At 54.4% G+C, this 25,881-nt stretch overlaps 1 protein-coding gene across 9 annotated transcripts in view; it reads left to right on the plus strand.

Moving 5' to 3' along the window:
- SMARCA4 (SWI/SNF related, matrix associated, actin dependent regulator of chromatin, subfamily a, member 4) overlaps nt 1-25,881 on the plus strand; it is an 83,588-nt gene that overhangs the window by 56,095 nt on the left and 1,612 nt on the right. For 2 of the 9 annotated variants that reach the window (XM_045546115.1, XM_045546106.1), the window contains exons 24-33: nt 725-891; nt 3,028-3,191; nt 5,276-5,503; nt 5,753-5,851; nt 6,109-6,186; nt 6,903-7,121; nt 11,840-12,102; nt 24,451-24,559; nt 24,948-25,049; nt 25,683-25,815. In XM_045546115.1, the coding sequence (XP_045402071.1) occupies nt 725-891; nt 3,028-3,191; nt 5,276-5,503; nt 5,753-5,851; nt 6,109-6,186; nt 6,903-7,121; nt 11,840-12,102; nt 24,451-24,559; nt 24,948-25,049; nt 25,683-25,815 (1,562 nt within the window). Of the gene's footprint in view, nt 1-724; nt 892-3,027; nt 3,192-5,275; nt 5,504-5,752; nt 5,852-6,108; nt 6,187-6,902; nt 7,122-11,497; nt 12,103-24,450; nt 24,560-24,947; nt 25,050-25,682; nt 25,816-25,881 lie in introns of those variants that run through there. The other 7 variants (XM_045546124.1, XM_045546133.1, XM_045546142.1 and 4 more) reach the window with 7 other exon arrangements.

A 25,881-nucleotide genomic window follows, 5' to 3' on the forward strand; every position in this document is an offset into this window, starting at 1 on the left:
TACTTGGAGGCTGAGGCAAGGAGGATCGCTTGAGCCCAGGAGTCTGAGGTTGCTGTGAGCTAAGCTGATTCTGACGCCACGGCACTCTAGCCTGGGCAACAGAGTGAGACTCTGTCTCAAAAAAGAAAAAGAAAAAAACAAAGGACAAAAAGTTATTTTGATCACATTTTTTATACCAAAGTGCATAATGGGGTCCCACACCCCTGGGTTTGAGGCCTGGCTCTGGCATGTCACTAGCCATATCCCACTGTCCCCTGCCAGCCTCAGTTTCCATATCTGTATACCAGGGGATGTTAGCTGGAGTGAATGAGAGAAGCTGGGGTGGCCCTTAGTCCCAAGTCTGGCAGGAAATGGGCACTCTCCACTGTGGCATTTGTTTCTGGAGCTTCATTATTGGGCAGGGGGACACGCCTGGCTTCTTGGGAGCTGCCCCCACGCAAGTCCTTTTAGTAGTCCCAGGGTAACTACTAATCACACCTCCGTTAACACCCACAAGTGTCTGGGTTAGACGATAAGTACGAGTCCACCCTGGTGATGTGCCCTTATTTTAGCTGGGCTGAAATGGCTTTGCTGAAACCTGGGAAGGGGTCTGCTTATTGAGCTACCTCTGTGCTTGAGCCTGACGCCCAGCCGGAGATGGGAGATGCACTTCCTCTTTTACCCTCCCGTAAGGTGCCAATTTTTACATTCTATGCATTCTTCCCTCTTTCCCTCCACACGCCAGACTGGATCTGTACCGAGCCTCGGGTAAATTTGAGCTTCTCGACAGAATTCTTCCGAAACTCCGTGCAACCAACCATAAAGTGCTGCTGTTCTGCCAGATGACCTCTCTCATGACCATCATGGAAGATTATTTTGCATATCGTGGCTTTAAATACCTCAGGCTCGACGGTGAGTAGGAACCAGGGAGGTGTTTGTTAAGGGACTTCTGGGGCTGCCACAGCTGCTCGCCGGTGTGCCCTCTCACGTGGGGCCAGGTGGGGCTGTGCACTCTAGATCCAGTGGCCAGCGTGGGCCCAGTTGCACACTGAGCACCTCGGCCATGGACATGTCGTGTTTGGTTCAGAGGCTGGGTCTCCTGACCACCAAGCTGGTTTTTCCACTGCAGTGCTGGGTCTGATGGGGAAGAGGTGCCCCACAGTGCTGTTTCAGTTGGAAGTGACAGAGACCAGTATCCTGTGGGCATAAGGAAAAAAGCATTGATAGACTCACATAGCTGAAACCCCAGGTGTTGATCTTGCTTTAGGCACAGCTGGATCCAGGTGCACAGATGGTGTTGGAGGCACTGGCCTCCATCTTGGCTTCATCCTCAGGGTTCCCCTCCCCTGCTCAGTGTCCTGAGCAGAGATGTCACCTGTCCTGCCCCACAGAGGTCCCGGGCTGGCTCTCATTTAGTTGTTGTGCACCACGTGTCACGAGTCAGGCCTGGAGCCAGAGTCAGACTCAGTGTCAGGCACTGAGCATGTGAAGCAGGCACTGCAGGCGCAGAGCAGCAGCTGCCTGGAGAGTGCTCAGTCCGACCCTGTATCCTCTGGTCCCTCATGGAAAAGTCGCCATGTGTATTTCTACTTTTCCCCCAACCCCTCTGCTCAAGGGAGCCCAGGCAGGTAGATGCTGGCACAGCATACAGTACACGTGGTCCCACACTTGCAATGGGTCAGGAAGGCCCCCAGCCCGAGAACGGGGTTCCCTCCGTCAGCCTGAGGACGTGCACAGGGCTTACTAGAAACATGAGCTTGGCAGCCACTGGGACAAACGAGACTCAGCAGGTTTCTCATCCCCTACACGACTTCTCAGAGCCTTTGTCTGCGCTCTTGTGCAAGTTCTGTCTCGTGACAGGATGCCCCAGACTGCTGCACTCCTCCGTTCCCGCTGTTTCTCAGACCACGTACCTACGGCTGCTGGGCTGATGAGCTCCAGGGGAGAGCCCAGCTCCCACCCTCCCCAGCACCCAACTGGCTGCTCCATTTTTCCCTTCTCTCCATAATGCTCCACAGGGACGAGGACTTTGGTCACCTTGGCCAGAGCTGGCCCCCAGCACTAGGCATGGTCATGGCCACAGGGCAGAAAATCTATTAAGGGAGTGGAGGAAGGGAAGGAGCTCCATGGAATGTTCTGAGACTGGATCTCCCACTGTCAAAATGGCGAGTGTGGGGGCGTAGGCTGGCATCTGGGGAGTCGGGGCAGCCGGGGACACGTCTGGAGCCCAAGGGAGGGAAGGCAGGGGTGGATGCCCAGGCTGCAGCAGGCATCGGGCTTCGGCACTGTGCCAGGGCACATGTAGACCAGGGGCAAGAAGCGATCCACTTTCATTTAATCACCAAATGACTCTCCATTGCAAAGGGCACCTTTAATCTGAGCTACCAGCAACCCAGGGAGCTCAGCTGCCTTTGACATTGTCAGTGCTGAGGGTCAGTGTCATGGGCTGTCCCATGAAAGCCCCTCACCAGCTCCTCTGCTGGGGCTTTCTGGGGCACTGGGGGCACTGATCTTGCTGGAAGGGAATCAGTCCCCATTAGACATTTCCATGTTCCGCCGATAGAGGATTGTCTTTGTGAACCACCAGAACCCACTGCAATGGTGCTGGGGGCAGGTGTCAGCCCTCCAGCTAGAGGCTCGTTCCCTGTGACTCTACACCCATCCTGAGATCCCCTGCGTGTTTGGGGTTGGCAGCACCAGCTGCTGTGTCTGTCGCCCTGCCCCAGTGGAGCAGTGTGGGGAGAGAAGGGCAGTGCCAGGAGTGGTGGTCGCAGCCGAGATGACAGTGTGAGTTGCATGCCGGGCCCTGTGCTGGGCCCAATTTTATCCTAGGACAGGAGGAGTGGCATTCAGTAGTGACACACTAAATCCCAGTCACATGCTAATCATAGTCATGGCCTCAAGTTGAGCGTGCAGAGCTTTGGCTCATGTGGCCCCTGGGGACACTGGTGGGCACTGGTCCTGCCATCAGAAGCAAACATTCCTCGGTGTCTCCTCCCTGCCCCCCTGAGGTCACCCTGCTGACCCCGTGCTCCCCTGTGCCGTCAGGAACCACGAAGGCCGAGGACCGGGGCATGCTGCTGAAAACCTTCAACGAGCCCGGCTCCGAGTACTTCATCTTCCTGCTCAGCACGCGCGCCGGGGGACTCGGCCTGAACCTCCAGTCGGCCGACACTGTGATCATCTTCGACAGCGACTGGAATCCTCACCAGGTAAGAGCAGGCTGGTGCCCGGGTGTGTGGAAGGGAGGGGGTGCCCACGAGGTGTCCTGAGTGTTCTCTGGCCTCCCTGACCATCTGCTGCACCCCTGGAGCACACAGGAGCTGCACCCACACCTCACGTCCCCAGGGAGGAGGACGGAGAGGCTAGATCCTCCTCTGCTTCTCCAGATTTAAAAAGAGCCTTCCCCTCTGACCGGGAAAGCAATGTATTCCACTGTTGCTTCTTGAAAGAAAATCTTGGAATTGGGTAAATGAGAAGAAAGTGGTAAATGCCCTTATCCTGCACATCACAGTGGTCAGCCCTTACGTGTGGTTCTGCGAGTGCACACACACCTGCACTTTTTAAAACAAAATGTGGGGCAAACTCTATGTGCTTTGTTTCCTGCCTCTCCTTGGTACTTGACCACGTACCCCGTGTGCACCATTGTGCCCATGGATACCAGGACATACTATTTCATAGATACAATAGTTTTAAAACGAGCAGAACCTTTCCCAGTGTTTCATCCTGCAAGTAATACATTTTTATTATTTCTTAAATGTAAATACCAATGACACAAAGTCAAGAGTCCCCTTTTCCCTTCCATTCCAACCCCACTGTCTTCCGTGCCTCTGCCTGTAGTTGTCTGTGTGCGGGCATGTGCCTGCTGAGATCACCGTGCACGTGGCCTGGCACGTGCCTCTTTGTTTAGTCGTCGATGTTGACCGCCTCTCCTCGAGAGTGCGCGTGTGAAGCTGCCCAGCCGTCTGATCGGCTGCCAGCTGTCCTGGCAGATGGCTGCCCCAGGATGTCCGCATTCAAGCCGCACTTGGCAGGCATCTGGCCTTTCTGTTTGTCAGCCTGCTTCCCAGCCCCTCGGGCTCCTTCTTGGCCCTCTCTCAGAGCACTTGTGTGAGGACCACAGGCCCAGTCAGAAGTCAGGCTCCCTGGCCCACACGAGTGTCTGTCCCCTTCACGTTTTGGTGTTTTCTGCCAAAGTGGTTTCATTCCTGTTGACAGGTCCTGAACGTGCCCTTGCCTGCAGCCACGGGGCACTGGCATTCATTGATTACCTCTCAGTGTAGCCCGTCCAGTGGGTGAATGGCCTGGTGGTCACTAGGGTCCCTATGATCAGTCTGGGGTGTAGTTCCCTACCCAGAACCCGACCCCGATGACTGGCCAGTTTCTCAGGGTGGCTGGGCGTGCCGGCTGGGCGTGCCTGCCCAGTCAGCGGGCAAGGCCCCTGTGGACCCTGTTATCCACCATGCTGTGAGGCCTCTGAGGCCACCGCAGGGCCTGAGGGAGGTCATTGAGTGCTGGGCTTGCCAGGAACTGTGCTCACAGTGGGGTCTCAGGGGCAGACACAGGCACCCAGGTACCTTACCAGGTATGGCCTCAGTTGACCCCTTCGGGTGCCAGTCTTAAGTTTAGGAACATTGCTGGTCCCCAGCCTGCCCCGCAGCTCCTGGGCCTGCAGACGGGACTTCCGGGAAGTCTCCTAGGTTCTGCCTTAGAGATAACGATAAAAATACTCCCAGCACAGCCACAGGCTCCCACTTTATTGGGAGCTGACTGCGCCAGTCACGGCCATGCTGCCAACATTTATTCACCCATTTAATCCACACGATAGTCACGAGAGGCACCCATATCAGCAGAGTGAGTTCTGAGGCTCAGAGAGCTGAGGCTGGGCCTGGGTGCACAGTGAGGAACTGGCACGGCCTACACCCAACCCAGGCATCACCACGGCGCTGCCGGGTTTCCACCCTGGGCTGTCAATGGTGCTCGGCCGGGTATGGCCACGCGGAGGATGTGCAGCTGCCACAGCAGGCCTTGGAATATAACCCCCTAGGGGTTTGGCACTTCCTTCCTGAACATCCGTCAGATCCCAGGAGGTAGAAAGTGCTGCTTCTGGAGGAAGGCAGTGAGCACCTCCCGGTCCCCCAGGGACACGAGGCAGGCCAGGCTTCTGGCCTGTGCAGCGGCAGGTTGGGGTGGGCACAATCTCCAGGGCTTGGTTGGCACACATATCAGAGGGCCGCCTTCCCCCTTAAAGATCCACTGGGCTCGCGTGGGACTGACCGGCCGTCTCTTCTCGCAGGACCTGCAAGCACAGGACCGAGCCCACCGCATTGGGCAGCAGAATGAGGTGCGCGTGCTCCGCCTCTGCACGGTCAACAGTGTGGAGGAGAAGATCCTGGCCGCGGCCAAGTACAAGCTCAACGTGGACCAGAAGGTGATCCAGGCTGGCATGTTTGATCAGAAGTCGTCCAGCCACGAGCGGCGCGCCTTCCTGCAGGCCATCTTGGAGCACGAGGAGCAGGACGAGGTGAGCCCAGCGCCGGCCCCGACCCCTCCCCGGCGTGAGTGGTGGACGCATGAGCGGCTTTCATTTTTATTTTTTTACCTTTTTGCACTCTTATTTTTTTTGCATCCCTTTGGAGTAAAGGGAGTGTGGGCTGAAAGGAAAGAGGATGAGTACTTGCTTTTTCTTTGAAGTGGTTTTTTTTTTCTAAACTGCTGGTGAAAGACGCCGGATTGACAGCCCTGGAGACTGAAGTCCTCTATTTATCCACAGAGCAGACACTGCAGCACGGGCAGCGGCAGTGCCAGCTTCGCCCACACTGCCCCTCCGCCAGCGGGCGTCAACCCCGACTTGGAGGAGCCACCTCTAAAGGTGAGAGGGGTAGTTCAGTCTCCATGCCCATTCAATCCTCGGCTTCTCGGCTGACACGGCCAGCAAGGGCCCTGGTCCCACGGAGCGTGCGTGTGCGTGTGCGTGTGTGTGCCTCTCGCTGCCGTGTGGGTCCCCATCCACCGCAGCCGTGCCGGGACCGCCAGCTCATTCCCACGGACGCCGCCGCTCGCCTCCGAGCACGGCCACCGCCCACCCCAGCCCCTCCGCAGCGGAACTGACGGTTTGCAATCTTGTAGGAGGAAGACGAGGTCCCCGACGACGAGACCGTCAACCAGATGATCGCCCGGCACGAGGAGGAGTTCGATCTGTTCATGGTAAGCACGTGTGGGCTCAGGCGCCCTCCATGCTGGTTCCACATGCAGAGCAGAAGGTCTCGGTGACTGTGGTGGTGTCCGCAGCAGGTCATGGGGCTGGGTGTGCCCCACCCTTTCATATCCAACCGACCCGTCTTTAAGATCTGGCCTCGTAAGTGCGTCATAGGGGGGGGGGGGGGCACACACACCTGCACCATTCTGTATGTGCGCCTCAGACCCACATGTCTTATTGAGTCTGTGCTCACGGGCCCTTGAGGGCTCCGCTCGCTTTCAAAAGGAGTGGACACTGCCCAAGGCCAGGGGGCTACCAAGGGCCTCAGGCACAGACCGCTTTTCCCCTGAGTGTGAATGCCATGATGACACAAAGTTGGAAGGGGTCTCTCATCCTGCAGGCACTGTGCCTCTACCACAGCTGTGCCGTGGAGCTGCCACCCTTTCCAGCCTTCTGCTGGACTCTGCGGCCCCTCTTCTGCATCTTCCCGTCGTTTACTGTTTTCTCTACCCCGCACCCCCCAGCACCCGCCAGTCTGGGTCTTACCTAGCACCCAGGCCCGGTCAGACACCCAAAAACCGAGGACTGCTATTTAACTCCCATGGCAGCACCAGTCCACACGGCCAGAGCCAGAACCAGAACCCTCTTGAGCCCCGGGTGTCCCCTGCTGCCCTGCCCTGTGCTGATACCTCTCTCCCTCTGTCCGCCCACCCGGGCCCACCAGCGCATGGATCTGGACCGCAGGCGTGAGGAGGCCCGCAACCCCAAGCGGAAGCCGCGCCTGATGGAGGAGGACGAGCTCCCCTCATGGATCATCAAGGATGACGCTGAGGTTGAGCGGTTGACCTGCGAGGAGGAGGAGGAGAAGATGTTTGGCCGTGGCTCCCGCCACCGCAAGGAGGTGGACTACAGCGACTCGCTGACCGAGAAGCAGTGGCTCAAGGTACATGCCAGAGAGGGCCGCCAGCTTCCGCACGCCGGCCGCAGGCGGGGCTGGGGAGCACAGGGGCCGAGCTGCCAGGATGTGGGCTTTAGGCCACATCCTGAGAGCTTCCTTTCAGCTGTGCTGGGTTGGGCTTCGTCAACATTCGAGAGGCTTCTGACATGGGCCAGGGACGCTCAGGTCCTCCTGACTCCACTGCTGACCCCGCATAGTCCCCAAGCAGCTCAAAGCCCACTGCTGGGCATAGCCAGTCTTTCCAGTCAAGGGTTTGCCTCTTCCTGAGGTTGGAAATCATGTTGCCGATCTCAGCAAGGTGCCGGCTTTCCCAGTACCTGTCAAGGGGGAGGCCACAGTGACAAATTAGTGACTGACAGTTCCCCTTGCAAGGTAGCTGGGAGAGGGACGGCAGACAGCCTCACTTTGGGCACGTCACCCCTGTGAGTGTTACCCTCCTTGCTCAGTTAGGTGAGAAGAAGGTATGAGCTCCCTGCCCACCCCCGCGGGCCTCTGAGCCCAGCTGGCACTGCACAGGGCTCGCAGCTGCTGGTGGAGCCTACGTGAAGGCTCATTCTCAGCAGGTGGCACCTGGCCCTGCCGCAGCAGCAGCAGCTACAGATACTGAGTCAAAGCTGTGCGGTGCCCTGTGGGCCTCTGACTCAGCCTCCTCCCCAACCACAGCCCAGAGTGTACCGTGCCTGGTGCCCAGCACTGCAGCTATGGTGACAAATCAGACCTTGTCCTACCCTGGGGTTCTGAGTGCCGAGGTAATGATTCAGAGTCCACCCCTGAAGTCGTGTCATAAAATTGTCCCTAAGCAACAATTCCGAGAAGGCAGGTGGCGGCTTTCAGCTGTACTGTGCTGAGTGCCACACCCAGGAATATGCGATATGACTTTGCCCATATGGCAGGCAACCCCCGTCCCCTCTTGGGAGCTCAGAACACATCAGACGTGTGAGCTTGCCCACCGGGCTGTGCATGAAAGGGGGCTGTTGAAACAAGTAGGAAACTGGTGGATGCTTCCCGCAGGCCACCCCACCCCTGCCATCGGCCCCTTAGCACACAGAGTGCTCCAGGGCCGAGCAGATCTATGCAGAGAGGGAATGTGGGCCCCTGTGGGAGTGTCACCAGGTCTGCATTTTTGAGGCAGTGGGAGCCTTTTAAACTTAAAATCAGCCCATATACTGATGCTTTTTGCACATTTTTTTGAGAGGCAATTTACATGCCATACAATTCGCCCCTTTAAGGTGTAGAACTCAGTAGTTCCCAGTGTATCCATGGAGTTGTGCAACCGTCACCACAGTCACCTTTAGAACACTTTCGTCACCCCCAGAAGAAGCCCTGCCCCATTTCCCCTCAGTTTGTTCATTCTCCCCAGCCCCAGGCAGCTCCTTGTCTACTTTCCGTGTCTATGGCTTTGCCTGTTCCAGACATTTCCCACCAATGGAGTCATAATGTGTAATTCTTTAGTGTCAGGCTTGTGTCACGTAGCGTAATCTTTTGGAGGATTGTCCGTATCATAGCATGTGTCAGTGCTTCATTCTTTCATCACATTGTGTGGATGTGACACGCTAATGTCTTTCCATCCATTAGTTGGTGGACATTTGGGTTGTTTCCACTTCTGGACTATTGTGAATGATGTTACCATGAACATTTGTGTACATGGCTTTGTGTGGACACATGTTCTGGTTTCTCTTGAGTGTGTACTTAGGAGTGGAATTGCTGAAACAAATGGTAATTCTCTATTTAACCTTGTGACGAACTGCCAGACTATTTCCCATAGTGGCGGCACCACTGGACGTTCCCACCAGCAGTGTGTAAGCGTTCCATATTCTCCACATCCTCCGGGGCACTTGCTGTTCTCTCAGCTGCCATCCAAGCGGGCACAGAATGGATCTCATTTTGGTTTTTATTTGCATTTCCCTGATGGCTAATGGTGTTGAGTGTCTTCTCGTGTGCTTCTCGGCCATTTGTATATCTCCTGTAGAGAAGTGTCCATTCATGTGCTAAGTCCGTTATCAGACACATTAGTTGTAAATATCTCGTCCCATTCTGTGGGTTCTCTTCACTTTCTTGGTGCCATCCTTTGAAACACGAAAAGTTTTTAATTGTACTTTGTCTGTCTTTTCTTTTTTACTTATGCTTTGGTGTCTTATCTAAGAAACCATTGCCAAGCCAAATGTCACGAAGCTTTACCCTATGTTTTTTTCTAGGGGTTTTACGGTTTTAGCTCTTACATATAGATCCATGTAAGGTCCATTTTGAGTTAAGTTTTATATGTGGTGTGAGGTAGGGCTCCAACCTCATTCCAGTTGTCCCAGCACCGTGTATGAAAGAGACTGCTCTTATCCCACTGAGCACATCTTGCGTGTTATATTCAAATCTGGTTTTGAAAATACAAAATAGGCACTGTGTGCGATACTGTTTGGCGTGTGATTGAAACCACTTTCCAAGCAGCCACTCTGGTACCTTCCAAATGCTCCTGGCCCTTGGCCTGCTGGGCTGACCCCCTGTATTCTTTACCTGGGGCTGCCATAATGAATTACCATGACCTTGGCAGCTTCAGACAACAGAAATATATTTTCTTACTGTTCCAGAAGCAGGAGTCTGAAACTGAGGTGCTAGCAGGGCTGTGTTCCCTCTGAAGGCCCAGGGGGAGGCTCCTTCTTTGGCTTTTCCAGCTTCTGGTGACCTAGGCGTCTCTTGGCGTCTGTCAGCATCACTCCAGTCTCTGCCTCCATCTTTACGTGGCCCTGTCCTCTGTGTCTCTCTGTGCTTCCCTTGCTGTCTCCTGTGAACACACACTCGTTGGATTTAGGGCCCACCCTAATACAGGGTTATGTTATCTCAATCCTTGTCCAAGTACATCTGCAAAGACCCCATTTCCAGTAAGGTTGCGTGAACTTGGTGGGCACTGCTAAACCCACTCCTCTCCCGGGTTTGCAGCAGGGCTTTCTCTCAGTCCCTCCTGTTTGCTGCACACCCTCCGTGCTGTGCCTTTGGCCCAGATGCCTCAGCCCTCTCATCTCCCAGCTCCCCACTGCCTCTGGGAAGCTCTCCCTGGCCCCTGACCAGGATAGGTCGGCTCCACCAGCCTCAGTCCCGCTCTCCCTCCTTGCTGACACACGACATGTTTTTCGCCATATCTGTGGGTTGCTGCTGCCTGATTACTGTCTCCCTTCCACGAGGAGAAGGGACCCTGTCTGTTTCCAGTCACAGATGTGTCCTCAGCACTAGGCCCAGTGCCCAGCTCACTGGCACAGCCATAAGTGGGAAACGAATGACCAGCCTGTCCCTTTGGGTCTAGGCCCAGCTCCCTGTTCTGATCCCAAGATCTCTTGGGAACCTGGCTTCCCTTTACTATGTTTTAGGGATAAAATATGCAAGTGACTTATTAGCAATGAAAATTAATAAGTAGGGCTGCTCGGGAGATTGAGGCAGGAGGATCACTTGAGCCCAGGTGTTCGAGACCAACCTGGGCAACATAGCGAGACCCCATCTCAAAAAAACAACAAGAAGAAAATTAATAAGTAGGGATTCTCTTAAAATTAACAGCGTTCATGTTCATGTCCTATACCTCAGCAGGTTTACCACAAGGAATCTATATCAAAGAAAGGCAGTTGTCAATAGTAGCATTACTTAGAATAGAAAGAAAAAAAGGAAATGACCTAAATGACCAAGAACAGGGAAGTTTAAATTAGGACACTTTGTGCCCTGAATCACTAAACAGACATAAAACAATTATGTTGTAGAAAACAGCAGGAAAAAATATCCCTGGCCCAGTAAGCAGTGTGGTACGTGGGCTACAGTTCCAGCGTTGTTTGCAAATGTGCATGTGTGCGTCAAGGATGGGGAGAGTTCTGGAGGTGGATGGTGGCAATGGGTGCACAACACAGTGGTACATAATGCCACCGAACTATACACTTAAAATTGGCTAACATGGCAAATTTTATATTATATGCAACTTAATCACAATTTAAAAAAAAAAAAAAAACCCCGGCTATTTGAGAGGCTGACGTAGGAGGATCACTTAAGCTCAGGAGTTCAAGCCCAGCCTAGGCAACATAGAGAGACCCTGTCTCTAAAAAAATAAATAATTAATTTTTTTAAATCTGAAAAAAATATATTTGTGGGGAGTCTGGAGCAGAAGTATAATGTCACCTCTGGGTGGCTGTCTCTGCACAGTGAGGATTTTTTTTTTTTTTTTTTTGGAGATAGGGTCTCCCTCTGTTGCCCAGGGCTAGAGTGCAGTGGCATGATCATAGCTCACTACAACCTCAAACTCCTGGGCTCAAGCGAGCCTCCTGCCTCAGCTACCCAAATAGCTGGGACTACAGGTGTACGTCACCATGCCCAGCTAATTTTTCTATTTTTTGTAGAGGTGGGGTCTTGCTCTTGCCCAGGCTGGTCTCGAACTCCTCACCTGAAGTGATCCCCCTGCCTTGGCCTTCCAAAGAGCTAGGATTACAGGTGTGAGCCCCTGTGTCCCCCACAAGGGCATCATATTTTAAGGGCAGCCTTGGGTGGTTGGGGTGCCCACTGGGGACAGCGCTGGCTGTTCACTGCAGCTCAGCCCTCGTGTGTGTGGAGCCCCAAGTCAGCCACGCTGGGAGGACACCAAGTGCTAGGGCCCTTCTCCCTGCCCCAGCCGGGCCCCCGGGTTTGCGTCGTGGCCTCTGCTTGTCGACCTGGGTTCTGGCTGTCCTATTTTACTACTATTGACCCTGAAGGCCATCGAGGAGGGCACGCTGGAGGAGATCGAAGAGGAGGTCCGGCAGAAGAAATCATCGAGGAAGCGCAAGCGGGACAGCGACGCCGGCTCCTCCACGCCGACCACCAGCACTCGCAGCCGCGACAAGGACGATGAGAGCAAGAAGCAGAAGAAGCGCGGGCGGCCTCCTGCCGAGAAGCTCTCCCCGAACCCGCCCAACCTCACCAAGAAGATGAAGAAGATCGTGGACGCCGTGATCAAGTACAAGGACAGGTAAGTGGAGGAGGTAGGCAGGTGCATCTGCGAGGGGCCTCCCCCGCTTCTGTGCTCAAGCCTGGGGGCTGGTGTTCGTTCACTCCTTCACACACGTGACTGAATTGTGTGTGTCCCTGCCCTGACCTCGCAGAACACACAGTCTGGAACAGGGAGGCACACGAGTGCTGTCAGCGGTGATGAGAGGGAAAACAGCACGTGGCAGGGAGGAGAGATGGGTGCAGGTCTCAGGGAAGGTGATGTTTGAGTGGAGCCCTGAGGATGCTCCAGCACTGTGCCCTGGTGGGGTCTGGGACAGTGGAGCGTGAGGTGGACAGAGAAAGGCCATACAGTTATCAGCACTGATCACATGGCCAAGGGGACAGGGGCAGGGAGGTCGAGTGGCTAGAGCAGAGCAAGTGGCAATCTACTTCCGATCCCACGCCCTCCCAGTCTTCCTGTGCCATTGCGGGTCACCCATGTGTTGAGAAGGACATAGCTTGCACTGCTGGGCTCACTGCGGGTTCTGGGGTCCCTGCCTTCTTGGACATGTGGCAAATACAAGCCAGCACATGGTTTCAGCTGTGGCTAGAGCCCAGCAGGGCATCACGTCCGTTTGTGGACCATGAGTCACACTTAAATAATAAGAAGCAAGTAGTGGTTCTTGGCGGCTCTCCCAGGAGATGTGTGCAGGTTCCGCCAGCCCAGGGCAGGTGTACAGAGCCAAGCGGGAGGCGGCAGGGGGTGTGAGGCCTGCACCTGGCTGGGACTTGCTCAGGTTTCTGCTCCTCGGTGTCTCTTTCCATGTTCTGGTACCCACTGGCCAATATGACCATCCCCATAACAGACAGGTGGGTTATGCAGTTGGTCATAAAGCAAAGCGTGGGAAAATTGTATCTGTCAGAGGGAAAAGCGCGGTGTGAGTCCTCGTGCATCAGTTGGGAAGAATCTTTACCAACAACACGAAGTTGTAGGGGGTGGTGATGGTTGTAGTGTGTAGACTAATGGGTTCAAATTGCCATTTAAAATGGCTCTTTTATTATTGGAAAGAAACACATGATGAAGTGAAAGGAGACATACTCAAGTTCAACTGCTAGATCTGGAAACGTAATGTGTGTCAGTTGAGAAAAGAACATTGACCCTGATTTGCAAACTTTACCTTCATAGCAAAGTCCACAAGGAGGAGAGTAAGTGGCTGACTTAAAATACAGAATAAAGCAGGGAACTTGGCTGGGCATAGTGGCTTACACTCATAATTTCAGCACTTAGTAAGGCTGAGGCATGAGGATCACTTGGGCCCAGGAGTTGGAGGCTGCAGTGAGCAACAATGATGCCACTGCACTCCAGCCTAGGTGACAGAGCAAGACTCTATCTCTAAAAAAAAAATTACATAAAGGAAGGAATTTTTAAAAATCTAATGACAATGATAGACCCGCATGTTTTATTTCTGATAATATGCTTGCAAGGGAAACTGAAAATTACCAAAAGGAATAAGACCCTTCAAGGCCAGTGGGGAAGGGATGGACTTGTCGGTAAGTCCTGCTGACCTTGTGGATATCCATGTGGAGACAGTGGGCCTTGACCCCACTTCACACCATGCTCATCTGTTCATTTGAAATGGATTATCGATATAAACACGTGAAACATGAAACCGTGCTTTAGAAGAAAGCGTGGCAGAAAGTTTTCGTGGCCTTGGAGTAGGCATAAATTTCTTCAGCAGGACCCAAAAACCGCTGACCAGTAACGATTGCTGAATTAGACTTCAGTGAAATTATGCACATCTGGTCATCCGTCACAGTACACCCTCGGGAAGACGCTGGCAACTCCTATCAGAGATTGGGAAAAGACAGCCCAGTTTAAAGATGCACAAAAGGCAGGGACAGACATCTCCCTAGAGAGGACATCTGATGACCAAACAGCGTGGGGAAAGGTGCTCATGGTCATTGCGTTGGCATCTAACATCAAGGAAATGCACATGAAAATGGGAGTGAGATGTCCCATACTCTCACCAAGATGGCCAAGATGCCTTTACGACGTGTCGGTGAGGATGTGGAGCAGGCAGACCTTACACCCCGCTTGCATGAGGGTGCAGCTCTCTAGCAGTATCTTCGAAAGCTCAGCCTACGCATACCCTCTGACTCAGTGAGCGCGGCCCTTGTATCACCAGGAGAGCTGAGTGCATGTGTCCACATGTACAAACAAGCCTATAGCAATTTTGGTCCTAATCTCCCAAAACAGCAGTCAGCCCAGTGTCCGTCTGCAGGGGAATGGATTAACAGTGGCCCACTCACACAAAGGGAATTCTGATCGCCGTGAAAATGACATACCACTGCTACCTGGAAGAATCCTAGGTTTTGCTGAGTGAAGGAAGCCCGACGCTAAAGGGTACCTGCTTTGAGTTACGTGAGGTTCAGAAGCTGACCCACAGTGGTGGGTGTCCAACAGTGGTTACCTCAGATAGGGAATTAACAGGAAAGCTGTGTGAGGGGCCCTCTGGAAAACTGGGAGTATTCTCTCTGCAGATATGGGTGTGTGCATGAAAACATCGCCAAGGTGTACACACTTGATATATGTGTGCTTTCCTATATTGCATTATACCTCAGTTTAAAAAAAGAAAAAGACTGGGTACAGTGGCTCATGTCTGTAATCCCAGCACTTCAAGAGGCTGAGGCAGGAGGTCACTTGAGGCCATGAGTTTGAGGTTACAGGGAGCTAGGATCATGCCACTGCATTCCAGTCTGAGCAACAGAGTGAGACTCTGTCTCTGAAAAACAAACCAACCAACCTCACATCATGTTCTTCTGGTGGATGAATTCACAGACCTGGGTGTTGTCCGTTAGACTGGGAGTAACTGTATTAGGATTACAAGTGGGCCAACAAATGGGATTATTAAAGCAAGCTTCCCGAGTGCTGGCATGGAGAAACGTTTCATTCACAGTTGGAGCAGCTGCTTCTACTCACTCACTGCAGCATGGTTGGCTGGTGTTCGCACAAGAGACCAAGCAGGACACATCAGCTCAGGAATGATAGTCATGTTTCTCTGATCAGAAAGCTGCCTCATTTGCCAAATCATTTCCTAGTTGATGTTTGGATACAGGATTGGCATATGAGATGGATATTTCTGACATTCTTCACTGAATGGGAAACTAAGGAAAACAACACGATACAACCTGGTATAAGGTTTGGGAACAGTCCACAAGACATACCCTCCGCTTCAGTAATTCTCTAGGATTCTGGAACTCACTGGAAGCCGTCACTCTCTTGGTTCCAGTTTATTACAGTGAAGGACTAAAGATTAAACTTAGCCGAGGGAAGACATGGCCAGGGCAGCGCCCAGCACATTTCTGGGGCACAGCTTCCGTTTGTTCCTTCCCCGTGGAGTTGCAGACAGAGCCAACTTTCCCTGACGACACTGAGACCGTATACAGAGCACTGCCAGCATAGAAGCTCTGGTGTCCAGTTTTTACTGGAACTTGGTCACTCTGTCTCCAGCCCCTCTGCAGGCCTAGATGAAACTACATGACACAAAGCCCCCATCCCTGCCCCGAATCACCTCCTTAGACTCTCTGGTCCCAAGGTCCCCAGGTAAACAAAGATACCCTGTCATGTACAACATTTCAGGGGTTTGGAGATCACCTCCCAGGAGCCCAGGGCCAGACTACATTTGGGACAGAGTTCCATTCTTTACGACACCGTGTCAAATACCTGGAAAGTTCCAAACGACCAACTGCCACGGCAGGTGGCGCTCATGAGTCATGCCCGGCCCCTTCTCAGCCTGGCTCAGCCACGCTACACCAGAAGGAGCTTAAATGGAATAAAATGACACATAGCGTAACGGTTCACTTTTTATCTCAACTTTAAATAGTTCTTTCCAGAAGAGAAAGTGAAACGTAAAAAAAAAAAAAAATCTTTCTTTTAGATTTTCTTTTAAATTTGTTTTCTAGAGCCCTCGAATTCATTGAGCTCTGTAATTGAGTCAAACACAGAGCCCAAAGAGAGGATGAATTGTTAATAACCAAGTTCTTCACGGGCGCCAAAGAATGATTAGGAGACGTTGCTGACGTTTGGATCAAGGGTCAGAGGCCTGCCTCGCCGAGCAGGAACATGTGCTGCTGCTCCTGTCCGCAGGGACCCTAAGTGGGAGCTGGATTGTCCCTCGATGGGAAAGCACCAGAGAAGAGAAGTGGTTCTGCCAGGCACCTGCTGCCGTGTCGGGGCCAGACGCTTGTGGAGAAGCAGGGTCACCCTTCCCATCAACTGGAATCTCTTTCGGATGGTTTATTTTGAGATTTTTCTGCCTTCCCCCACCTCCAGCTTTTTTGGGTTTTGGTTTTATTTTTGAGACAGGGTCTTGCTCTGTCACCCAGGCTGGAGTGCAGTGGTGCAATCATAGCTCACTGCAGCCTCGAACTCCTGGGCTCAAGCGATCCTCCTGCCTCAGCCTCCTGAGTAACTGGTACTACAGGTTCACGCCACCACGCCTGGCTAATTTTTAATTTTTTTGTGGAGATATGGGGGGGTCTCGCTGTGTTGCTGAGGCTGGTCTCGAACTCCTGGCCTTAAGTGATCCTCCTGCCTTGGCCTCCCAAAGTGCTGGGATTACAGGCGTGAGCCACCTTGCCCACCCACAGGTTATGTTACTATCAGTGGACGTGTATTTGATATTACGTTTGTATTTGTGTCATCGTATGTATACAGTTGTCTTGTTTGGAAAGCCCTTGCTTTGCATTCAGATTCACAGCCGCTGTACCCATCCTCCCAAGGCCCGTTGTTGCTGTGTGGGTGACATTCCCTGGAGTGTCATAGTGCCCACCCATTGTACCCTGAGCCCTTTACATTAGATGCACGGGGCCCAGTGAGAAGTACTTCCTGCTGTGGGGCCACCACGGAAAAGCTTGGGGCATGGTGTGGTCCCCTGTGAGCGGCGCCGACCTGGGTGGTGCAGGGGCAGCGGTGGCTCCGGCAGGAAGTGCCATATAAGCAGAGCAGGAAGAATGAGCAGGGTCCGCCAGGACAGGAGGAAGAACGAGTGTCTCCAGCAGAGGGGCAGCATGTGCAGAGGCCTGGAGACCAGGGGGCATTGTTATCCCAGGACCTGAGGAGGCTGGGGTACTTGGAGGGGCCATGTCAGCTCCAAGGGCCTTCCAGGGGCCCCAGACCACAAACCTGCCCGTGGCCCGGAACACTTCTCAGTGATTTAAAAATCTCAAACCACATTGAGGAACCTGTCAAGAATTGAAACCAGTGTGAAGAAATTAATTTGCATGTAGGAGTTTTACTGTAAAATAGGAATGTACAAAAAAGGCACAGGCTCCTAGGTCGGATTAGAACTTGTCCCGGGGCTGTGTGTGCTGCCAGTTGGTGCCTTTGTCCCTGGGAAGAAATTAGCAGCTGGTAGCCGAGGCACTCGGGCCTGGTTGAGTTTGGGGAGGGTTCAGAGAAGCACGGCTGCGGGACGGCACTGCCTGTGCAGACAGGCGGCAGAAGAAGCCCCGTGGAAGCCCTGCTGGCCGCTGGCTCACCCGCCACAGCCACAGGCCAGAGCTGCTGCTGCAGTAAAGACCATGCGTTCATTAGTCAGTGGTGTTGAACCTGAACTTGATGATTGTGCTGAGGCCGTATTAGCATCCTTGTTGTTAGGAGACACATGCTGATAGTTTCAGGGCTGCAGGGCATGATGTCTGCAGTTTACACTCAGACAGCTCAGAAAGATGATGTCGTCTCCACACTACCCAAGCTGAGCCTCGCCAGGGCTCTGGGCCCCACTGGGTGGGCCCTATAGAGGCTTGAGTGTCATAGAGATCAGAGTTCCACATCTGGAAACTATGCCTCAGTTTCCAAGCTTGCAACACAGCAGTGGAAGTCCTGTGGCGGAGACATTCACACAACAAAAAGAACTCAGGCAGCTGGATTAGAACAGTCGAACAGTTGAAATTAGAAGTCCATGTTTAATGTAAAAGCTTAGGCCAGGACAGGTACAGACTGAAGCACGAGTGTCTGGAGTCAGGAGCAGGAGGCCTGGGGTGAGCATCTGGCTCCTTACCCCCTGCCCCAGTGCCCCTGCAGGCCCTTGGTTTCCAGAGGGTCCCTGTGCCCCCTTGCGTCCTGGTGTCAGGATCCTGCCACTTCTGGGGGGACTTGAGGCAGCCTCTGACTCAGAGCCCCTCAGTACTCCAGGAGCTGCCATAGTGACAACAGGGACACTAACGCTGATTCAGAAGAGCAAGACGGACGCTTCCCGAGCTGCCCTTCACAACTCCTGCAGAAGGTGGCCTTGACCTTGTGACTGACTCCACTTGCCTCTGGCCTTGGCGACCTGGGGGAGCCTGGGCTCGCTTTGCCTTTCATTGGCATCTCTTCCCCGGCGCTGAGAAATGTTCTTGTCATTGCCACGTACCCTCGGTTTCAGCGCTCTGTTTTTGTTGTGTGAAAGCACAGTCGATGCCACACCCAGATTATAATCCAGCTTGAGCCTTATGCCGCGCTCGGTGTCCCACCTCTAGAGCAAGGGCAAAATCAGACTAAGTGGTTTCCAAACTTGGGATACACGGACAGGCATCAGGGTTTCTTAAAACTTGAATTTGGATTTCATTGTTTAAGTATATTAAACCTATAAGAAGAAAAGATGCCCCCAGATGTGGTCTCCTTAGAATCTATCAGTTTATTAGAAATATTGGCACTTTGGAAACTTTCAGCATCATAGCCTGCAGCACAGCCCCTCCCGCCGCCTGTGTCTTTACTGGAAGCCTGTGCTGAGCTCAGAGGGAGGTGGCTTCAGACCATCTTCATTGCCCAATTCACTAGTGAGTTTCATTTCATTCTCCTCATGCATGAGTCGGAGTGTTTCCTACATCACACAGATACAAATCCAAATCCACTCTCCCGTAGGGATAGACACTTGGCACGTGGAGGCTTGTTTTTCTGACTCTCATGATAATACTTGACTTTGTACTGTGTGAAAAAATTGAACCTAGAAAATAAGTTTGGGCCGGGTGCAGTGGCTCACACCTGTTATCCTAGCACTCTGGGAGGCTGAGGCAGGAGGATCGCTTGAGGTCAGGAGTTCAAGACCAGCCTGAGCAATAGTGAGACCCTGTCTCTGCTAACAATAGAAGAATTAGCCAGCTGTGATGGTGTGTGGTGGTGTGTGCCTGTAGTCCCAGCTACTTGGGAGGCTGAGGCAGGAGGATCGTTTGAGCCCAGGAGTTAGAGGCTGCAGTGAGCTATGGAGACACCACTGTACTTTAGCCAGGGCAACAGAGTGAGACTTCATCTCTTCAAAAAAAAATTTTTTAAAAGGAAGGCAAGACCGGGTGCAGTGGCTCATGCCTGTAATCCTAGCACTCTGGGAGGCCGAAGCGGGAGGATCGCTTGAGGTCAGGAGTTTGAGACCAGCCTGAGCAATAGCGAGACCCTGTCTCTGCTAAAAATAGAAAGAAATGATTTGAACGTGCTAGAGTCCTGCCTGCCACAACTTCCTGTGTGTCCTCAGCCAGCTCTCATAACCTATCTGGTTCTTCAGTCTGTTAAGAGGATACGGGTGAATATCTCTTGGGGGCTGATGGCTCCTGTCCTTTTCAAGGGGCTGTTGGTCTCTTACAGTTCTCTTTGTTCCTTCTCCTCGTGTCATTTTGTTTTAAGGACAAACCAATTATATACTTGAAGGGACAGGTCAATTGGGACTTTTCAGCTCTGTACTTCACACTCACTCAGGCAGAAGGGAGGAGGGATTATTTTGGCTTGGAGGCTGTGGAGGGGTTGTCAGCAGCCCCTGGCAGACTCACTCTTTGGGACCAGAACCTTCCTGCACCGGGCTTCATCCTCAAGGCCTCACAATCCGAGAGGACAGAGGACTCTGCTTTGCCCACTCCTGGTAAACAGTCCCGGGGAAGGGCTCTGATTGGCTGGCTTGGTCCCGTGTGAGTCACCGCCCTTGCCCTGGGGGTGGGGATTAGGGTTTGATGACAGGCAGTCCCCACCAGAACCCCCGAGTCACTATGGAATTGGGCACGTGCCACAGGGAGGCAGTCACTGTGTGGGCAGGTTAAATGATAAAGGTCCCCGCCAAGCCTGCTTGGGCGCCAAGGAGAAGATCCCCCACCCACATGGGCAAACTTGTTGCCACCAAAGGTCAGTAAGAAACTCTCAGTGGGGTAGACTCAGGAGGGAGAGAGGATTCCTGGCAAGGCCTTGGTCGGGCTGATCCCCTGCTGTAGATCATGTCCCTTTCCAGTGACGGGGACAGGGTAGCGAGTGAGGTAGAGGGGATCCCTGCTCCAGGCATTGACGTGTAGAGGCAGCAGGTAGCAGCGGTGGCGTTGTTATCATAGTCGTGTTGTTGCCAAACCAAGCCGGGAGGCATTAGGGCCGCAGGGTTCACTTCCTCCCTTTGTATGTGAGTTGGCTTCTCAGGGCTGGTCAGCACAGCCACAGATTCTTCTGGGACCCTTCACCTTTGCTCCTGTTTCCGCCATCGGCAGCCCTCCGAGATGGCTTTCCGGGCAGGTCTGTGCCTGCAGCGCGTGTCTCCCAGAGGCAGGAGGCTGACGTGAGCCCCTGGCGTGCGCTCCGTGCAGGGCCCCTGGTCATTGCTGCTGGATCTTTTCTGGGACGGGTGGTGTGTAAAGGACCGCTCAGAGTGGGGCAGTGAGGTCCCTCAGGCTGCCGTGGTGACACCTGGTGTGAACTCCTGCTCTGTGACCCTGGAACTTCCAGCCTGAGCCACCTTCATCCATCTCCTCCTTCGTTTGGCAAATGTTGCTCTTACACCTGCTGTGCACCGGCTTTGTCCTGGATGCCGCTGGTGGAGCAGCGAGTGATCAGGCCCCTGGAGAAAGGCTCCTCGGGCAACCAGCCTCACTGCTAATAATGGAAAAGGGGGAAACAGCGAAGCTTCTGGAAGGAGACAGACTCCCTCCTAAGAGACCTGAGGGTAGGCAAGGATTTCTTTAACAGGACAGAAGCACCAGGTGTAAAAGGAGATACTGGTACACTGGACTAAGGTAAAACTAAAGATCCATTCACCAGAGCACACCGTTAAGGACACACAGACAAGCTGTGGACAGAGGAGGTGTTTGCAATAAATGACAAGGAACTCCCCGGGGGAAATGAACAAAGGATGGGAACAGGCACTGTGTGGAGGAGGCTAGTGAACCCCCAGCAGCCTTGAAACAGTGGTCGGTCTCGTTGCTCAGCAAGGAAGTGAGAGTTACAGCCACGGAGAGACTCGGACGGTGAGGCAGAGGACAGCTCATCTGCGGGAGTGCAGGCCACTCGGTGTCTCCCAGAGCCAAGGACATCCCCTCCTGGACCATTTCCCCAAAGAACTGCAAACCAAACACTTGGGCACGAGTGTCCACACACAGCAGCTTCCTAACATCCAACACGGACACAGCCCCGGCGCGGCAGCAGGAGCTGGACACGTCGGCTGGCACATGCCCACCACGGGAGCATCTGCTGCACTCGGCGGCAGGGACAGCGATGAGGGAGGGGGCCAGGCCAGGCAGGGGGCTCCCCTGTGTGATTCCGTGACGCCACGTTCAAGAAGCGCCCAAGCTCAGCCAGGGCCGGAGCCCAGGATGGCCTTGAGGTTAGGACTGAGTGTAGAGCGTAGGAGCCTGTCATCGTCTCTGAGGATTCGTGCCTTGGCGTTAGAGCGTGGCCCTGAGGGTCAGAGAACTGGAGGAGGTGGTGGCCCTTGCACGGAGGTGAGGGTGGTGCCAGCTTTCCCTGGGGGAGCAGCCCTTTCTCGGGCCTTGGGGTGGGCGTGGGAGGAAGAGCTAGGGGTGCCCATCGCAGGGAGGACCCTGGGTTTTATTCCTCGTGAGGGGGTGGCTGTGATATGTCCCCTGTAGTACAGAGCTGTGGAAGGTCGGCGAACGACCAGGGAGGCTTTTGGCACCTCTCCTACTGCAGCACCCCTGGGGGCGGGCACCGGGGCCTTTCCAGGGATTCCCCAGGGTTCAGAGGGGCATCTTAGCACTTCGGCCACTAAAGGCGTATGGCAGCAGCTCTCCAAGAGGTCCCTTTTGGTCCTGGTACCCCGTCCCTCCCCCACGTGTGTCCACACTCACGTCTCTGTACCAGGGAAGGGTCCTCAGACCACTGACTGGGGGGCCTTTATTCCTCAAGGACATAATTCTCCCAGAGGTCTGCACCGTTAGGGGGCCACACAGTGAATTGAGTGGATCACAGCTGGCATTTCTAAAAAGTGAAACAGAATATAAAATCGCAAAGCATGTCGCAGTTTGTAAGAGAGACTTTTGCATCGGGGAACTTCTGCTGCTCGTGCCTGTGTCTGTGTGTCCTGGATCAATATGTAAAATGTAGCCCTTGCTGTGCGTTAGGGTCAGAGGTGTAAGGTGACATTGCCATCAGAGGAGGGCGCTCTTTGCTTAGAAAATGTCATAGAGAGGAGAACAGGACATGCGGGCTTAGGACAGGGAGGGGCGCAGGCCTCAGCTCTGTCTGAGCCGCAAGCAGGACTGACGTTCCAGAGTCACGTCTTTCTCCCAGGCTCCGGGTCTTACCCGACACAGGACAATAAGCGTTTGCTGTGTGTTCTCACTTTCCTGCACTGTAAACTGGGTTTACCAATTCTGGTTGCCTGTGGCCAAACCAGCCCCCAGCCTGCTCCCCACAAGAGAAGGGCAGCCTGTGTGCACTTCCAGATCTGGGACCAGGGGACCCACACACGGGGCCACAAACATCCTGGCAGGAGAGCAGGAGGTGGCACTTCTGGGCATAACACCAAGGCCCCCATGTACCCCAGGCAGGGACAGAAAGGCCAGGAAGGCAGAGGCAGAGCCTGTCCTGGCCAGGCAGGGTGTGCTGGGACTTCCATCTGGCTCCCTTCCTCGGAACAGCGGGCGTAACACTGGCACTCGCTTCAGAGTTTGGGGTGGGGAAAGTGCCCGGCCGGTGCCTGGCCCAGCGCGAGGGTAGGATGAACCAGATGATGGCTGCCAGGGGCAGGATTCTGTGGGTCTGCCTCTTGGGAGGCTCTGGTGTTGGGGGCTGGGTCAGGGCCTTCATGAGGCACAGAAACACCCAAATGAGCAAAAGGCCCCCAGAATCCCAGCCGTGCATGGCCTCGAGGGGGACATCAGGGAACCAGGAGCCTCCAGTGAGAGCTGGGAAGCCACCTTATCGTCACTGCCATCTTTGAGGACAGTAAACAGAGATGAGAATGGGGTGTGCTCAGGAACCCCAGACGGACGGCAGACAGCGGGATGGGGTAGGTGGGCTGCTCTCCCCTCTAGAATTCTCTTGAGAGAAGGCTGTCGGGACCTGAGAAGTGAGGCTGTGTGTGCCAATGAGTACAAAAGACAACGTGGGGACAGCGCTGTGGTCAGCGTGTGGTGCTGCTGGCTGTCCCCAGGTTCTGACACTGGAAAGTTCAATTGTGGAGCAGCCAAAAGGAGCCAGGCCCACGTGGCAGCTTTTCGGCAGAAGGACCCAGATGAGCATAACCAGGGTGTGGCCAAGCCCACATTGGACTTGACTCCCGTTACAGCAGGGCCCCCTGGACTGGCCAGCCGGGGACACTGGTTCTTCAGGCCAGAATGAGGGTGACCAAGACAGAAAGAGAAGCTGCAAGTGAGAATTGTTTTCTCCCTTCATCCCCGTTGGTTCCCGTTGGCCGTTCAGTGATTCAAGCACCTCCTCTCTCCCTCCTTCCCTCCCTCCTTGGGGCTGTTCCCCTGCCTGGGCCCTTCCTCTGGGACTTCCAGGCCACCAGCCCCCGAAGCAAGGTCAGCTCCTGTCTCCGCCCACCCCTTCCCCCACACGACCTGATAACAGCCAAGAGACAGGTGCTCGAGTCGCATCTCGTGGCCACTGGCTCTTCTTATCTCTGCTCCTGTGTGGGAACAAGTGCTTCTCAGTGGAAAGGCCTAGAAGACAACTGTCACCTGCCTTTAGCCTCTTGTGAGGAGGCATCTGTCCTCGGGGTCCAAATTCTCTGAAGGTCACAGGACACACAACACACTTGTGGGAAGTGGAATCTCTCTCTGGAAACATCTGTGTGAATGTTCCAGCTGCCAGCAAGCTCACTTTCGCATCTTGTTTAATAACCACAGTCTGTGGGGCGCTCGAGCATGTTCGACACTGTGCCAGGGACACACAGCATTTCCTCCAGGGCTGGAGGAGTTTAGATAAGTCACTGCTAAGCACACCCAGGCATGTGGTTGCCTCTTGGGGATGTTCTAGAAGCCACAAGACAGCACTTGGGCGAGAAATAACTTAAAACTTCTTTTCCTCTGTGTCCTCAAACAGTAGGGGTCCTGCCAGGCTGCAGGCAGGGGGCGGGGGCTCCCTGGGGCGGGCATCCGGGCCTGGGAGTGACGCTGGCTGTGTCCTGCCCTGCAGCAGCAGTGGACGGCAGCTCAGCGAGGTGTTCATCCAGCTGCCCTCACGCAAGGAGCTGCCCGAGTACTACGAGCTCATCCGCAAGCCTGTGGACTTCAAGAAGATAAAGGTAACCCCATGTCGTGTGCGGGTACCCCCATCTGAGAGTCGTGGTGTGAGGAGGGGAGGATGGGGACAGCCTGGGTGGGACCTCAGGCCACTGGTTAAGGTCCCAGTCATGGGCTTTTGGGGCTCTTTGTGGCTGGAGGGGTCCCAGCAGCCCAGATGGGGGAGAGTGACGTGAGGGTGGCAGCAGGCAGCTGATACTGGGGGCTCTTTGAGGGGACTCACAGCCCTGGGCCTCAGTTGTGCGATTGTCATTCCCAGCGAGCTGGGCTTTGAACTTATACAGAGGAGGCCAGGGGTGTGGCCGCGTCCTCACAGGCAGCAGGGTCCCGGGGCACCTGGGGCAGGTAGGGTGGGGCCCCGAGTAAGGCCCGTACCTCCCGCCCCCTCAGGAGCGCATCCGCAGCCACAAGTACCGCAGCCTCGGCGACCTGGAGAAGGACGTCATGTTGCTGTGCCAGAACGCGCAGACCTTCAACCTCGAGGGCTCCCTGGTGAGACGCCCACTGGGGCTGGGCGCGGGGACCCCACAAGCGGGCGAACCCGCACGCCGTGGGTCCCTTCTGATGAGTTAACAAAACACTCCCACCACTTGGAACGTGTTACTGATTATAGAAGCAGTGCACATTTATTGCACGAAGTAAGACGACACAGTAGAGGAAGTGGCCTCAGACCCCTCGGTCGAGTGGCCCTGGAAGCATCCGGGTGTGTGTTCTGGAATTGTATTTTAAATGCCTCAGGCAGGGTGCGCTCTTGAAGGCAGTCCTGTGGATGTGTCCTTTCCTGTGATCAAATTGACACACGCACATCTTTGACTTGAGGGAGTTTTCCTCAGTGTGTTCGGGGACAATTGCCTTCCAGAAAGGGGATTTTGCTCTGACAAGTTTAGGGGAAATGCTATGGGTGTTTGCTGGGATTCCGCAGGTAGGGAGGTACCTGCAGCCAGTCCCAACCCAGCAGTCCCAGAGCATTCCAGAAGCCTGGTGCTCTCCATGCACCCCTGGGAGAGGGCCCTCTGCCCCGGGTGGGCTGAAGCCCAGGTCTCAGGAGGCTGCGCCGGGCGGGGTGGGTGGGTGAGCAGCCCTGCGGTCGGGCCACCGCCTCGAGCCCCTCGTGTCTCCACCCAGATCTATGAAGACTCCATCGTGCTGCAGTCGGTCTTCACCAGCGTGAGGCAGAAGATTGAGAAGGAGGATGACAGTGAAGGCGAGGAGAGCGAGGAGGAGGAGGAGGGCGAGGAAGAAGGCTCCGAGTCCGAGTGTGAGTCCTGGGGAGGGTGAGTGGGCAGGGTGGGGGTTGGGAGTTGGGGTTCCTGCCCACCCGAGG

The sequence above is a fragment of the Lemur catta genome, chromosome 1 (assembly GCF_020740605.2).
Source record: "Lemur catta isolate mLemCat1 chromosome 1, mLemCat1.pri, whole genome shotgun sequence".
NCBI classification, from domain to species: domain Eukaryota; kingdom Metazoa; phylum Chordata; class Mammalia; order Primates; family Lemuridae; genus Lemur; species Lemur catta.